The sequence below is a fragment of the Lutra lutra genome, chromosome 11, assembly GCF_902655055.1.
Source record: "Lutra lutra chromosome 11, mLutLut1.2, whole genome shotgun sequence".
Taxonomy (NCBI): Eukaryota; Metazoa; Chordata; class Mammalia; order Carnivora; family Mustelidae; genus Lutra; species Lutra lutra.
This window is the reverse complement of record NC_062288.1, coordinates 104,326,334-104,341,350: the sequence shown is the minus strand read 5'-3', so window position 1 is coordinate 104,341,350 and position 15,017 is coordinate 104,326,334. Positions and strand designations below refer to the sequence as shown.

The following is a 15,017-nucleotide window of genomic DNA, read 5'->3' as shown; positions in this document are numbered from 1 at the left end:
TGAAAACAATTCCACATCCAAGTCCTAGATGGGTAGCTTCCTAGAACACATTCCTTACCAAGGGATTTGGATTAGAGGGGAAATACTTTGTAGCTACCCAGGGCCATTTCCAAACTCTTTTTACATTCCAGAGACTCCTGCCATCGGGCATGACCCCCCACCGTCCCACCTGGTTGCTGTTTTCCTCCTACTCTTACGAGGACAGTTATGAAAGCACACGTTAGAACAGATGGAGTCATGCTCTGCCTCCTAGCCGTGCTCGTGGCATGCGCTGAATTCCTTTCAGCCATAGTTTCCCATCTGGGAAATGGGGATCACAGTAATTCTGATTTACTGTGTTGTTAAGATTAGGTCACGTGCAGTCTGCACTTAGCGAAGTCCCACCACACACAGTGCTCCTGCTTCCACATGTCAGATGAAGGCAGACACGTAGGCCCGGAACACCGGGCAGGAAAGTGACTGGAGAAACCAGGAGAAACTGAAGCAGTCCAGTGACCCTGAGAACCAAGTGGTCTGAGACTCTCCAGTGGGAGACCGAGGGTCTGGGGTCACTGAGGATTCCTCAGGAATAAGCAGGGACGGGGCGCCTGGGTGGCTCAGTGGGTTAAGCCGCTGCCTTCGGCTCAGGTCATGATCTCAGGGTCCTGGGATCGAGCCCCGCATCGGGCTCTCTGCTCCGCAGGGAGCCTGCTTCCCCCTCTCTCTCTGCCTGCCTCTCTGCCTGCTTGTGATCTCTCTCTGTCAAATAAATAAATAAAATCTAAAAAAAAAAAAAAAAAAATGTAAGGAATAAGCAGGGACTGCCTACAGCATGGAAAACTCCGATTTCCCCATTATTCTCTGAGTGGAGAACTGACATCATTATTCTCATACCCGCTTCTAAACTTAAATAACAAAACTAAATGTTTCTTAAGGCAAATTTTCAGAGAATAAAACCTACTTCGGGCTTAGAACAAATACCATAAGCACCAGTTTAGAAAGTAATGTCAGTATCACACGAAGAATGGAGCAACACTGAATGTCTTAGTTCAGCCACGTACCTTTCAAGCCAGTGATCTACTCAGCAAAGCCGCTGGCAAGGATTCTGAACTCCCAGGAAGGGCTGCTAGAAATCCGTAAGAGACTCCCGCCCCAGCCCACCCCCAAAACCCGTCCCACGGCACTTCCTGGACTCCCGGGCGGGACGCAGCGGTCACTGAAGACAGGAAGTCCTCCTCGCTCTGGGAAATTTCCTTCCGCAAGCTTGGTACAGTTGCCAGTTGGGCACAGAGCAGACACCCGAAAGACCAGCACAGCACAACAGGAAATCTTTATAAAGAGTCTAACTGCTTTTATTACAAGGGTGCAAGGCAGCATTTCACCCAACACAACCAAGAGCAAACCAGCGTCTTCTATAAAACAGTTCCAGAAAGTTCAAACAGGAAAATGGAAGGTACATTATCGGTAATGATTCTCATACAACAGTGTTTAGCGTTGAAACTTCATGTCACTCCAATAAAGTGTAATCATTTTCTAGCAAACGTGGCCAAAAAAAGTCTGCTGTTTGATTTTGTTTGCCTACAGACATATCAGAACATGCCTCACGATGAAAAACGTGTTCTCACGGCACTCCATGACACCAGTATCTACCCGTGCTCAGAATCAGCCAGTTGTACCAAATACCAGAAAATACAAAATGATAGGAAATATAAACATCAATTTGTATTTCAAGTTTATAACATTTTATTTACAAAAATAGGCTGGGAGGAAAAGGGTTTGCAGCCCCATATTCTTTCCTGGGGGGACTATTTTGCGTCATCTTCTGGTTTTTTTTTCCTAACGATTTTTCAAGTCGCAGGTGAATTCCTCCAGAATTGGATTCGCCCACTAGAAGCTGGGGAGGCACGGAGGCGAGGGGCGGGTTGGGGAGGGGCGGCGGGGGAAGGGCCGTCGGACAGCGGGCACACGGGTGACGTGCACTGGACTGCCTCATGCACTCGGCGACGCAAGCACGCTCTCGACATCGACACCAAACGCCACTATTTACAGGAGCTGCGGTCTCGTCCGAGCCCCGACGGCACCTGCTCACCAGCGCGACGTGACCGGGGGACCGTGTCAAGCAACCGCTAGGACATGACTCCGAAGACGGGGTTGTGGCGGCAGATGCTGGGGCCGTACTCCTCGTAGTCCTTCTTGGTGTGGCACACCTGGAAGAACTCGGGCTGCGGGGCAGTGGTTAGAGGGAATCTCGAGACCCTCCCGAAAGGAGGTCGGAGTCCTACCCCAGGACGCCAGCCCGAGAGTCCTGCCCCAACAGCCCACCCCTCAGCCAGGCCCTCCAAGGCCCAAGCTACAGACCGGGACCTTGTTTCATTTCTTTAAAATGGACTCGGTCCCCACTTACACCAGCTACATGCACCCCGGAATTAGCATTTCACTAGCTACTGGCAAATTTGAGGAGAAAAAGGAGTTGTTACGTAAAATGGTTACAGGAATTAATGACTAAAGCAAGGCGTCTGGGGTGACGTCTGGATTTCACCTGCCATATCACCTGTAACCCCTGACCGGCAGGGACTCGCTGCGCAAGGGAAACACCTGGGACAGATCTTAGCTCTCCGGGACCTGAGTGGCAGGCACAGTGCGGGCGCGCACCACCCACCCGGGACCGGATGGATTTGCTCCCGCTCCACAAAGGGCGCGGGCAGGAGACACAGAACGGCCTGGGGAGGACTTACCGTTGAGGCGAGCATGGAGCCCCCAAACCACACGGCGTACCGCTGCATGTGGTGCGTTATCACCTGGACCTCCACGGGCTTGGGCTGGAAAGCAGACGGCGCACGGTCACCCGCCAGGGCACACGATGGGTCACTGCTAAGCTCCCGACTGACTAGACACACGCTCTGAGCGCCGAGCGCCGACAGTGGGGCCTCCTCCCACCACTGGCACGAGGCGCGTCCCTTGTGTCCGAGTCCCTCCATGGGGATCAGCCATATGTGGCCTGCGGGAGGAAGCGTCTGAGCCGCCCCCTTCCCGGCGCAGTGGTGCAGAGGAGGCCCGTGGTCAAGGAGGGGCGGGCGCTCACGAGGCTAAAGGCATTTTATTTATTTTTTTTTTTTAAAGATTTTATTTATTTATTTGACAGAGAGATCACAAGCAGGCAGAGAGGCAGGCAGAGAGAGGAGGAAGCAGGCTCCCCGCTGAGCAGGAGCCCGATGCGGGACTCGATCCCAGGACCCTGAGATCATGACCTGAGCCGAAGGCAGCGGCTTAACCCACTGAGCTACCCAGGTGCCCCAAGGCATTTTAAATAGTAAACAATCCAAGCAATTAACCCAACTCATGTTTTTTTTTACAACACAAATTAGCTGTTTTAGCATCACAGAGCTAGATCAAGTGTCCCAAACTACTGTGAGAAATGACCCTTCGCCAAGAGTGTAATCCGCTGGGCTGAAGGGTGTGTGTTTGCTCCCATTTTCCCCACACCAGAGCCGGGTCCCGCCTGGAAGCTCAGGGAACACACCAGCGCATTCGGAACATGACCGCAGAAGGGCACACACGCGCTGCTACAGCTAGTTATTTTAGTTTAATGAGAACGTTTGCAAAGGACATGAAAGACCCTCACTGTGAACGGACCCCTCTCCCTGCATGCTGGTCGTCACACAACAGGTCTCATCTCTTGTAAGACAGAGAAACTGCCGGCAGCCGTGGGTCAGCGTGGGCACCAAGGGGCTGTGGCCAGCCCAGTGGCCGTCAGCCTAAGCTACACTCTTGGAAGGAGTTCAGGCGGCAAATCTCCAAATGTAGTCTCACCGAGCAGCTGAGAAACCAACCTGTTCCTCCTTCAGGCCCCGGCCACTGGTCCACAAGAGAGGGACTGGCCGTGCGTGGGAGGGGGACTGGCTGTACATGGGGGGCGACTGGCTGTGCACAGGGTGGGGGGGACCGGCTGTGCATGGGGGGGTGATCGGCCATGCATGGGAGGGGGACCAGCCGTGCATGGGGGTTGGGGACCGGCCGTGCATAGGGGGTGGACTAGCTGTGCATGGGAGGGCGACCAGCCGTGCATGGTGGGCGACAGGCCGTGCATTGGGGGAGGGACCGGCAGTATGGGGAGGCGACTCGCTGCGCATGGGGGGGGAACCAGCTGTGCATGGGGGGTAAAGCGTCCTGGGAGGGAAGGGGAGCAGCCGTGGGAAGGACCGGGAGCAGCCAGGCTAACGTGCCCGTCCCACCCGCCCCCTACCTTGATCCGGCCTCCACTGAGCTCCTCACTGAGTCTCAGCCGGGCATCCACCACGCGTTTCAGATCTCTCTGCAGTCGACGTCCAAAATCCCTGAACATCGTGGAGCCTCCTGAGAGAACGACATTCTACAAGACACAAAGCAGAGGGGATTCCTTTGATGAAATCACCCACCCGCCCTAGCCTGGTTACCCACCCCACGGCTCCTGTGACCACACATTCCACCCACGTGGGAAGACGTGTCAAGGCGAAGTCGATGCTATCAAAATTCTGCCTCCCAGTACTTCTCCTCAGTGATAACCAAGCGGACACAGAAATTCTGCCCTACGTGCTCCTCTGACAAAGGGACAGCTCCGCAGGGGCCAGGAGCCCAAACACACTCTGAACCAGCAAACTGACTTGCTAGAATGACCCAAGGCCAAAGCAACAGGAGGTCTGCAGCTGTTGTGCCTTAATAATCACGGCAGGGCAGGGGTGGCGGGGGTGGAGGGTGGGGTGGGGGGTGTTTCTTTCAATTAATACTTGAACCTTTTTCAAAGGGGGAGGCCAGGGAGGAAACGTGCCCTTGGGGGTTCCGGGGAGAGTCACCGCGCTGCCCACGGGCCCCACCACGCACGTCCTGCTCAGTGGCAAAGAGAAGGGGGAGGAAGGGAGCTTTACTAAATCTCTTACTGGATTCTGACGAGGCAAATGTCGTTCTTTCCGGCTACAGGACATTATTTAGGACAATGAAAGCAAAAGTAGGTATATCCTGACAATATTATTTTTTACAGAAAACATCACCTGAGAAAACGGTAGAGAAGGAAAATAAAGTACCCATCCCAGAGCCAGGAAGCCCGATTCAAGGCCCTGTAGCAACACGACACGTGCGGGGCCGGCCCCTGCTCTTCCCGACCCTGGGAGTGGCGGAGCAGGACCCCTCCGGTAAGCTCCCAACAGCCAACCCTCCCCACACGGCACAGAAGGGGAAGCGCACCTTCCCGTCCCTGCTCACCCAGGGCACCGGTGACATGACAAGATGTTACAATACCCCTTTCCATGGGGCGCCTGGGTGGCGCAGTGGGTTAAGTCTCTGCCTTCGGCTCAGGTCATGATCTCAGGGTCCTGGGATCGAGCCCCGCATCGGGCTCTCTGCTCAGCAGGGAGCCTGCTTCCCCCCCACCCTGCCTGCCTCTCTGCCTACTTGTGATCTCAGTCTCTCTGTCAAATAAATAAATAAAATATTTTTAAAAAACAGAAAAACAATACCCCTTTCCAGGCGGCCAGCAGAGAGCAACAACGGACTGTTCTTTCTTGTTAACTCCCAGAATAGGCGCCCGAGCACCCACGCAGACTTGGGGCGAGACAGGTAAGCTCAGAGCCGGGAGGAAAAGGAGCAGGGGCCAGAAGAGGCCACTGGTGATCCTGCCTCCTACCTGGGATCCACGCCAGTTCCACCCCTGAGTGTCTGCCCAGAGAAATGTCACCCTCATGACCTGCCAGCAGACTGCCCGTCAACCAGAGGCACCCTCCAGTGGCTGGGCTGAAGAGAAGCGCCGGAGGTGGAGGCTTTCGCTGAACCTTAGCTGGGGACGGGCCAGGGGAAGGCGTCAGCAAGCGGCCACCAAACTGAACTGACGTTTTCTATCACCTTCAGAAGTCTCGTGTACAACCTACTTCTAAGAGAGGATCTGCGGGCACCCTGGTGGCCCAGTGGGTGAAGCGTCCAACTCCTGATTTCAGCTCAGGTCATGATCTCAGGGTCGTGAGATCAAGCCCCACACCAGGCTCCACGCTCAGCCGTGAGTCTGCTTGAGATTTTCTCTCTCCCTCCCCCTCTGTCACTGTCTCCCCCCAGCCACTTGCGCATGTGCTCTCTCTCTCTCTCAAATAAATAAGTCAATCTTTAAAAAGAGAGAGAGAGAGGGCTCCTGGGTGGCTCAGTGGGTTAAGTCTCTGCCTTCAGCTCAGGTAGATCGAGCCCCGCATCAGGCTCTCTGCTCAGCAGGGAGCCTGCTTCCTCCTCAATCTCTCTCTCTCTGCCTCTCTGCCTACTTGTGATCTCTGTCAAATAAATAAATAAAACCTTAAAAAGAGAGAGAGAGATAATCTGAACTTGGCCTTCAAGGCCAGGAATGAGGAGGATTCTGATTTATGGTGGGAGAAGCACTGTGAGAACCCAGAGCCCTGACCTATGCCACAGGGCTGCCCTCACTCCTCTCCTTCCACCATCCTACTGAAAGGAAGCAGGACTGCGCACCGCAGACCCCTGAGCAGGGAAGCCCCCCTCGGAGGGCATCCAGGAATGACCATAGCAGACAGAGCATCACTGAAGTCTCTCCACCAGCAGATCTCACACTTGGCCAGTCCTCACCGGCGCACTTGAATGGGCGCAGGCCTGACTGCTCTCGGAACAGTGTGGGCTCAGTCCCCGGGAAGCCCAGCCAGTGGCCACTTCCATTTCCTGGGGAGCAAACTTCTACTGACAGCCCCCCCCCCACACACAGAGACCGTCAGGCACCCGTCGTCTGTCTGTCCCTGACAAACTGCGAACGCAGATCTTTCAAGCCGCATCCTATCCCAGGACCAGCGTCGTGAATAATCACTCCCTCGCTCAGTCTCCTTGGGGAGAACTCTCTCGGGAACAAGAGGAGAGGGTCCGGTTCCCGTCGGAGTCAAGGGGGCAACACACGGAACTGGGTGTCACCCTGGGTGCTGACACTCGAGCAGGACACAACCAAGAGGTGAGAGCTGCAGGACCGAGTGCCCGACGGACCAGATGAAGTCAAACCCACCTCCTCCGAGAGGTGCTGTCACCTGCGGACACAAATTGTGCATCTGTTTGCTGGTAAGAATCACAACCTAAAGGCATTCTTGATTGTTGGTCATCGTCCCCTGAATGAGCCTCACTGGCAACTGGTCCTGTTTTCTACATGCTGGTCAGACCAGCCAACTACCTTCTGAAAGGAAAGACCTCAGCTTCTATCAAAGAATCCAGCAGGAGCTGGGGGTCTGGCAGGGGGGAAGGACAGCACCTGGCTGCAATCTGACAGCCCTAAGTGTGCTTTTATTTCCAGTTTTTTGCTGTTGTTTTTCACTTACTTTGATTTCTCAAACCCCACCACAGACAACTCCTCTGAAATCTTTCCAGGCTAAGATGACCATGGCCTTGCTCCGCGGCCTGAACTCGAAGCAGCCACCTGTCGGGCAGCGCCTTGTGGGTTCCCGAGGAAGCCCCCAGATGGCCCATCGCAGTGTGGGGCAGAGGGCCACAGTGGTCATCTCTCAAAGTCACAGCAAGACTCTGAGTCATCCCCCCTTAAATGACTGTCTACAGACGTGGAGCTGCTTCTAGCTGGATACCAATACCATGAACCAAGAGTCGTCCACTACCCCACCTGCAAACCGCGTGCCGGTTATTGTGAAGGACACGGTGAAGGGCATCAGTGTTACTATTACAGCAACACAGGCCATCGGAGAGCTACCTGCGCACTTTGCCTCTCGGTACCCACCCGAAGGACCATGAATCTAGGCTCCCCGCCCTCAGCATGGCTCCAGACAGAGCAGTGAGAAGTTCACTGCCTCTTGTCGAGATGAGTGGAGAAGTGACCTTCACTCTCAGTGAAAGTCAAAAGCAGAAGCTTGTCCTAGGTCTCAGTGTCAGGAAAAGCTGGGCCTCTCAGGAAAACTCACTGGTTTCGATCACGTCTCGGAGGCCCTGTGACTCCCATCACAGATTATGCCGTCCCTCTCTCCTCTGGCGCCCGGTCCTCCCTGAATGGCTGGATAGAACCGTGCTGTGCTCCGCTGTCCTCGTCCTGCCGGAGTCACTCTGCTACTCCTGTTCTCCCTCGCCCAGACCGCTCTTACATGGGATGTATTTTCCCGACTGCCTCAAACTCTGCATACTTCAGGGTGGGCAGGTAGAGAGGGGCAAGTTTCTAGGGGCAGACAAATAGGAAAGCTGAAACACATTAGAACTGGCTTCTGACAAAATAGGGCAAAAGGCTAAACGAGACTGGAGTTTATGCAAGAATGCTTCGTCTCCATTCTGAATTCCTTCCTTCTGTCCTTCCTTCCCTGCACAACAAGCCTCCACGGCCTGGAGTCTGCCTGATCGCCAGACAACCTCCTAGTCCCCTCCACGCACACCTGTTGTCACTGGTGCCAACAAAAGGACCTCTGGAGCCCCCAAGAGCAGAGGCTGTCTGGGTGCTGCCAGTTCACTCACAGGCTGGAGGAATATGTCCAAATTCCAGGAATCTAGAGATCCCCAAAGGGGCCTAGAGATCTCAAAAAAGTTAGAAAATATAAAACGAAAAATGAAACTTTAAAACACAACTTTCTATCACTGTGAAGACTGACATTTTAAAATGTTAGTATTTGGAATCTCCTAAAAGCATTTTAGAGCCGCTCATTCCAGATTTTTCTCTAAAAAGAAGCTGCTTGTTTCCTGAAGAAGAAAGAGACTGCTCTGTGCCTGAATCTTGATTCTCACTTGAGAGGTGCCCAGGAAGGTCAGCGCAAGGGTCCTGGAACTGGTAATTACTGGGCTTGGGAAGGAGAGTCCCTGCACCGGAGGCAGGACTTGACCCAAGTGCCTGCTTACCACCATTAACGAGAGCTACGTACGTGCACCCACCCAACTGGCCCCTGAGAAAGAAAGGAGGCATCTGGGGAGCAGGTGCATCTCAGGAGAATCCATTAGGCAAGGTCACACCCAATGACAGGTAAGAGACAAATAACCCTCTTTTCCATTGCTTTGCTCTTTACCCAGAACTATTTTAGCCTCATTGTGAAATGAGTGTGAGCTTTAAACCACAGGCTGGAGTTCCATCCACACTGTTATTACACTGTGGTCGAGGTCAGCACAGTTAATATGGTCAAAGACAATGAACTCAGACACAATGCAACATAGGGAAACCTGACAAAAACACCAGCATGAATCCTGGCAAGATTCAAGATGGCCCTACCCACCAAGAAGATTCTGGAGAGGTCAGAAAGCTTAGAAAACAATGTCATAAGCTGAGATCGTACTCAGCAAAAATAATAGGAATACGGAACGGGACAGATAGAACAGCAGAACTGAAAAGACTAAATTAGATGTGGTCTGAATCCAGGTTGTAATGAGATTTACTTACACAGAATATACTGTGAGCAAATGTACATACAAACTTCACTGTGTGAGTAGAGATGAAGAACTGACCATGGCAAGTGAATAAGTCAATTAAGATGCTCAGAGGGACAAGTGGTGAGATAAAACATCAATGGGTCCCCCTTGTGGACAAGATGGCCCTCAATGACCACGGCAAGTGGACGAGATGGCTCTCAATGACCATGGCTAGTGGATAAGATGGCTCTCAATGACCACGGCCAAGTAGACAAGATCCCTCACTCACCACGGCAAGTGGACAAGATGGCCCTCAATGACCACGGCAAGTGGACGAGATGGCCCTTGATGACCACAGCAAGTGGATAAGATGGCCCTCAATGACCACGGCAAGTGGACGAGATGGCCCTTGATGACCACAGCAAGTGGATAAGATGGCTCTCAATGACAATGGCTAGTGGACGAGATGGCTCTCACTGACCATAGCAAGTGGACAAGATGGCCCTCAATGACCATGGCAAGTGGACAAGATGGCCCTCAATGACCACGGCAAGTGGACAAGGTGGCCCTCAATGACCATGGCTAGTGGGTAAGATGGCTCTCAATGACCACAGCAAGTGGACATGACCACAGCAAGTGGACGAGATGGCTCTGACCATGGCAAGTGGACAAGATGGCTCTCATGACCATGGCAAGTGGACAAAATGGCTCCCACTGACCACAGCTAGTGGACAAAAAGGCTCTCACTGACCACGGCAAGTGGACAAGATGGCTCTGACCACAGCAAGTGGACAAGATGGCTCTCACGGATCATGGCCTGTGGATAAGATGGCTCTCGTTGACCACAGTAAGTGGACAAGATGGCTCTTACTGTCCGTTGCGAGGAGACAAAATGGCTCTCACTGACCATGGTAAATGGACAGGATGGCTCTCATTGTCCAGATCAAGCAAGCATCACTTTACAAAAACCTACTGGCCACACTGATTTCACTCTAAATCCTTTCCCGTTTCTGCCCTAGAACAGATCATCTGTATCTGGCAGATTATAAGGCTTCTTCCATTCATTTTGTTGTGGCAGAAATAGATCAAATAGAAATAGATCACCTCCCTGCACAGAACCCTCAACACCCTTAGGATGAAAACTAATTCCATGCAAGGTCCCTCCAGGCGGACAGGCCACACCACCCCCGAGCCCCGCTTAGTACCCAGCAGCTCACATCGCCCCTGCTGTGGGCCTGTGCGCATCCCAGGCTCCACGCCCACGACTCCCATCCTCCCGTGTCGGGTCTGGAGACGCTGAGTGCCTTCCAGACCCACACATGCCCTGCCGTCCTTCACCCCAGCCCTGTCCTTTCCACCAACCAGCAAACCCTTCCCCCCCTGGTGCTGCACGCCCTGCTGACCGGGAAGTCACACCAGCCTTCAGGACACAGAGTGGGTCTCAGTAGTCCCATGTGACAGCCATTAGCCACATGTGGCCATTTATGTTTCAAATTAAGGTCAACAAAATTCTAAACGCTATTCCTTAGTTACACTATTCACATCCCAAGGGCTCTGCAGCCACACCTGGCTCGTGGCAACTGTATTAAGCCACACACAGACCGTGTCCACCATGACAGAAAAGTGCATCAAGAATGAAAAACGTGGGTCAGACCCTCCTCACTAGGGACTCTCCCTCACAGCCGCGTCAGAGTGAGCGTCCCCCTCCGTGCCCTCACAGCTCACTGCCCATCTGTGTCCTCGGGCCCTGCAGTGAGGCCTGGCCTTCTGCAGGTGCTCAGTGCACATCTGCTCGTCATTGTCAATACAGAGGACGCGCCACTGACACCTTCACTGCTCAGGTTACAATGAGCTTCTGAAAGCCCTCGGCTCGGCAAGTCAACGTCCTGTGCTGGGCCTCCCGTGGCAGACGTCCCTGCTTCTCCCAAGTGACCAGAGAACCATGCAGTGCCAGACACGTCAGCAGGATGTGCCACGGAGAGTTACAGGGGATACAGGCATAAAGTCGGGCTGAACCAGCACAGTTCTGGAACCTTCTCTGCCCACTACCCTGCCCCAAATAGAGCACCTTCCCTCCTATCTGTTCACATGTCAGACCTGAATCAGGATTTCATCTGAATAAAAGGCTTATTTAGAAAAGGGGTGGAGGGGCGCCTGGGTGGTTCAGTGGGTTAAAGCCTCTGCCTTCAGCTCAGGTCATGATCCCACGGTCCTGGGATCGAGCCTTGCATCGGGCTCTCTGCTCCGTGGGGAACCTGCTTCCTCCCCTCTCTCTCTACCTGCCTCTCTGCCTACTTGTGATCTCTCTCTGTCAAATAAAAAAATAAAATCTTAAAAAAAAAATTGCTACTCACCTTTAAAAAAAAGAAAAAAGAAAAAAGAAAAGGGGTGGAAAAAAAATATCTTAACATGTGTATTTTCCTCTCTTAAATACTAAAGATATTTTAACTTACTCAATATTAAAAATGAAAATAAATATAATTCATTTACTCTGCAACATGCTTCTCTGATTTAAAAGGCATTACTGGGGCGCCTGGGTGGCTCAGTGGGTTAAGCCTCTGCCTTTGGCTCAGGTCATGATCTCAGGGTCCTGGGATCGAGCCCCACATCGGGCTCTCTGCTCAGTGGGGAGCCTGCTTCCCCCTCTCTCTCTGCCTGCCTCTGCTTACTTGTGATCTCTCTCTGTCAAATAAATAAATAAAATCTTTTAAAAAATAAATAAAAGGCATTACCATAATTAAAATATATACACCCAATTCAAGCCATCTGTTACAGAAAAATCATTCCTTGAGCTAGATCAAGATGTGTTCACATCTGCTCGACAAACATAATGAATAAGGCTTTTTAACAACTCCCAACCCACTGTGTGCTAAAGCACATTTAACAGCATTTTATCTCTGGCCCTGCCCTCCGTCCCAGACTTGTTGCTGATTCGCTCAGTGCCATCTTGGAATCCACCCCAAACAGATTTCTGAACCACCTGCCCCACTCCCCCACCGCCACCTGTGAAACTGTCCTCCCGCTCACCGCACCCCCCCACCCGGGCCAAACCCTCAGGACTCTGCTCAACCACCTTCTGCAGCCTTTCAGGACCCCTCCACTTAAATGCCATCTGCCCCTTCTCTCAATGACCGTAATTTGCATGACTCGCTTTCACGACATTCAGCTTGTAGTGGCTCCTCCAGAATTACTGATTATCTGTAGCTTTTGGATAAGCTCTTGAAGACGAGAACCACCTCTCACACACACGTCGTCTAATTTAGCAGCAACAGGGTGCTGCAGTTAGTGGGGCACTGGTGTGACAAAGGGAACTCAGGAGCAGAAGACATCTAGCTACATCACAGAGCAACGCCAACTTGGCTTTGCCCTCAAGTAGAGCGTAAAGTTACAAAACGCTGACTAATCCGGGGGCAGACAGTTGCTGACAGTGTAACATGGTTCTCCATCTAGCTGCGCGTTAGAATCCCCCAGGGAAGCTTTTAATGTCCAGACGCCCAGGCCCAGCCTAGTTCCATCAGAATCTCCGGGGTGAGACCGCGGCTCCACCAGAGGTGTGGCTACAAGCCCCCACGGCCAAAAATCTCTCCTTTCCAGAAGCACCTGCTCCTTGTAACAACTTGGCCTTCTGGGGAAATCACAGGCCTAACCAAGACCGGGGCCTCACTCGAGTTCCCTGTCCAGGCCCCACTTCCACAACATAACAGCTGAACAGAGAAGGAGGCACGTAAACACCTATCCTTCTATCTACAGGCCAGAAAGAAATAAAAATTCGATGGGAATTACTTTCATCTAAAAAGTTATGGGGCGCCCGACATGGAGCGTGCGACTCTTGATCCTGGGGTTTTGAGCTCAAGCCCCACACTGGGTGTAGAGGTTACTTAAGAATAAGTATCTTTTTTTAAAGATAAATAAAAATAAAAATGAAAAGCTGTTCTGCTTCTATAAAAATTCTAAGTGCTCGTCCGCCCACCATCCCTGCTTACCTGTCCACAGGCCTAACCAGGGGTTACTCAAGGGCCAGGAGCGCCTTGGGTGTTTCCAGCAGAGCCTCAATAGCTCACAAAGGGGGCAAGGAGTGCGGTCCCCTCTGTGTCCCTGTCTCCCCACAGTGCACAGAGCCTGGCCCCACGACAAAGCAGAAAAGCCCCATCAACTCCCCCATTAACCCAACTGGGGGTCTAGCCACCTGCAAGGCTGCCTTCGCCACACAGAGGCCACCACAGGAACACCGGCAGCGACGCGACGGAGCCAAGCTCACCCTGGTACAGACAACTGCGGCCCAGCCAGCACCTTCCCCACCACAGGGAGAGACGACGGCCCTCAGGGTGAGGTGGTCAGGGACAGGCCTTCCCTCGTTGCAGAATCATCCTCCTTCCACTTGTGATGTAATTTTCAGTGTCGTGTGTCGACAGATGTGGGACGAGACCCAGAACCCAGCCATCTGGCTCTGCAGCTAGGTGACCTCCCCCGCACTTCGCTCCTCCGATCTGCAAACAGGACCGTTTTCCTCAACAGAAGGGTGTGAGGCCTGAAGGATCACGTCCCTGCCCGCGACAGGCCTCCACGGACACAGCAGGGCCACCTGGAGCCAGCAGCCACCTCACGACAGTACAGTGAGGAACGTGTTTCATCTGTTCTCGACACAAAACAGCACCCAATAAACGAGCTGTCGCCATTTACGAAGTGATCTGTTAAAGTCTGTGAATAACGTGATTTGTTCAAGAGAAATCTGTTCAGAGACGGAGACACTCAAGGTTGTTTCTGAACAAGGTCAGGGGCATCCAGATAGCAATTAACCACACAAAGGAAATCTGAAATTTCCTAACATTTAAAAAATTACGTTTAGAAGCTCAACCACTTTCTCCAACTTCCTGAGCACAGGATTGATAGAAATCTGAGACTTTAAAAATGTGTTGGGATGGGGTACCTGAGGGGTTCAGTTGGTTAAACACCTGCCTCTTTGTTCCGGCTCGGGTCATGATCTCAAGGCATGGGATCCAGCCCCGAGTCGGGCTCCACGCTCAGCAGAGCCGGCTTCTTTCTCTCCTTCTGACCCTCCCCCCACTCACTCTCTCTAAATAAATCAATTAGGGGCACCTGGGTGGCTCAGCGGGTTAAAGCCTCTGCCTTCGGCTCAGGTCATGATCCCAGAGTCCTGGGATCAAGCCCCGCATCGGGCTCTCTGCTCAGCAGGGAGCCTGCTTCCTCCTCTCTCTCTCTGCCTGCCTCTCTGCCTACTTGTGATCTCTCTCTGTCAAATAAATAAATAAAATCTTTAAAAAAAAAAAAAAAAAAAACCTTTAAAAATATATATATTGGGAAATGCAAGTAATTGGGTTAAAGCCCTTGCATTAGGGCTTTAGTCCCGTTGTCAGTCCTAACCCACCCCCGCCTCCATGTCCCAGCACCCAACCCTCTACACCAGCTCTGCACTCACCTCCGCCAGCCTGTGGCCCAGGGAGCGGCGTGCACAGCCACCAGCGCCAAGGGAAGGTCTCCCCACACGTCTCACCCACCTTCACCCCACACCCATCAGGAGGATGACTCTGAGGCCAAGTGACCCACTAGTATCTCTTCACTCTCACTCCAGGAGTGTCACTGGTCTGACCCGCCTGGGGCTGTAGGTGAACCCGGCCCACCCTTTCATCAGGTGACGACCACAGGGAGACAAACTGTTAGCAGGGCCTGTGCACATATAGCTTCTGTGG

The 15,017-nt window shown here is 52.7% G+C and overlaps 1 protein-coding gene across 4 annotated transcripts in view; it reads right to left on the bottom strand.

Annotated features, from left to right (window-relative positions):
• Window positions 1-1,698: 1,698 nt before the first annotated feature.
• The window catches only part of ACTR3B (actin related protein 3B), a 71,319-nt gene continuing 58,000 nt past the window's right edge, over window positions 1,699-15,017 (bottom strand). For all 4 annotated transcript variants that reach the window (XM_047694704.1, XM_047694705.1, XM_047694707.1 and 1 more), the window contains 3 exons: window positions 4,223-4,348; window positions 2,715-2,798; window positions 1,699-2,201 (listed from right to left, as the gene is read on the bottom strand). In XM_047694704.1, coding sequence (XP_047550660.1) covers window positions 2,106-2,201; window positions 2,715-2,798; window positions 4,223-4,348 — 306 coding nt within the window. In that variant the 3' untranslated portion in view covers window positions 1,699-2,105. The remainder of the gene's footprint in view (window positions 2,202-2,714; window positions 2,799-4,222; window positions 4,349-15,017) is intronic.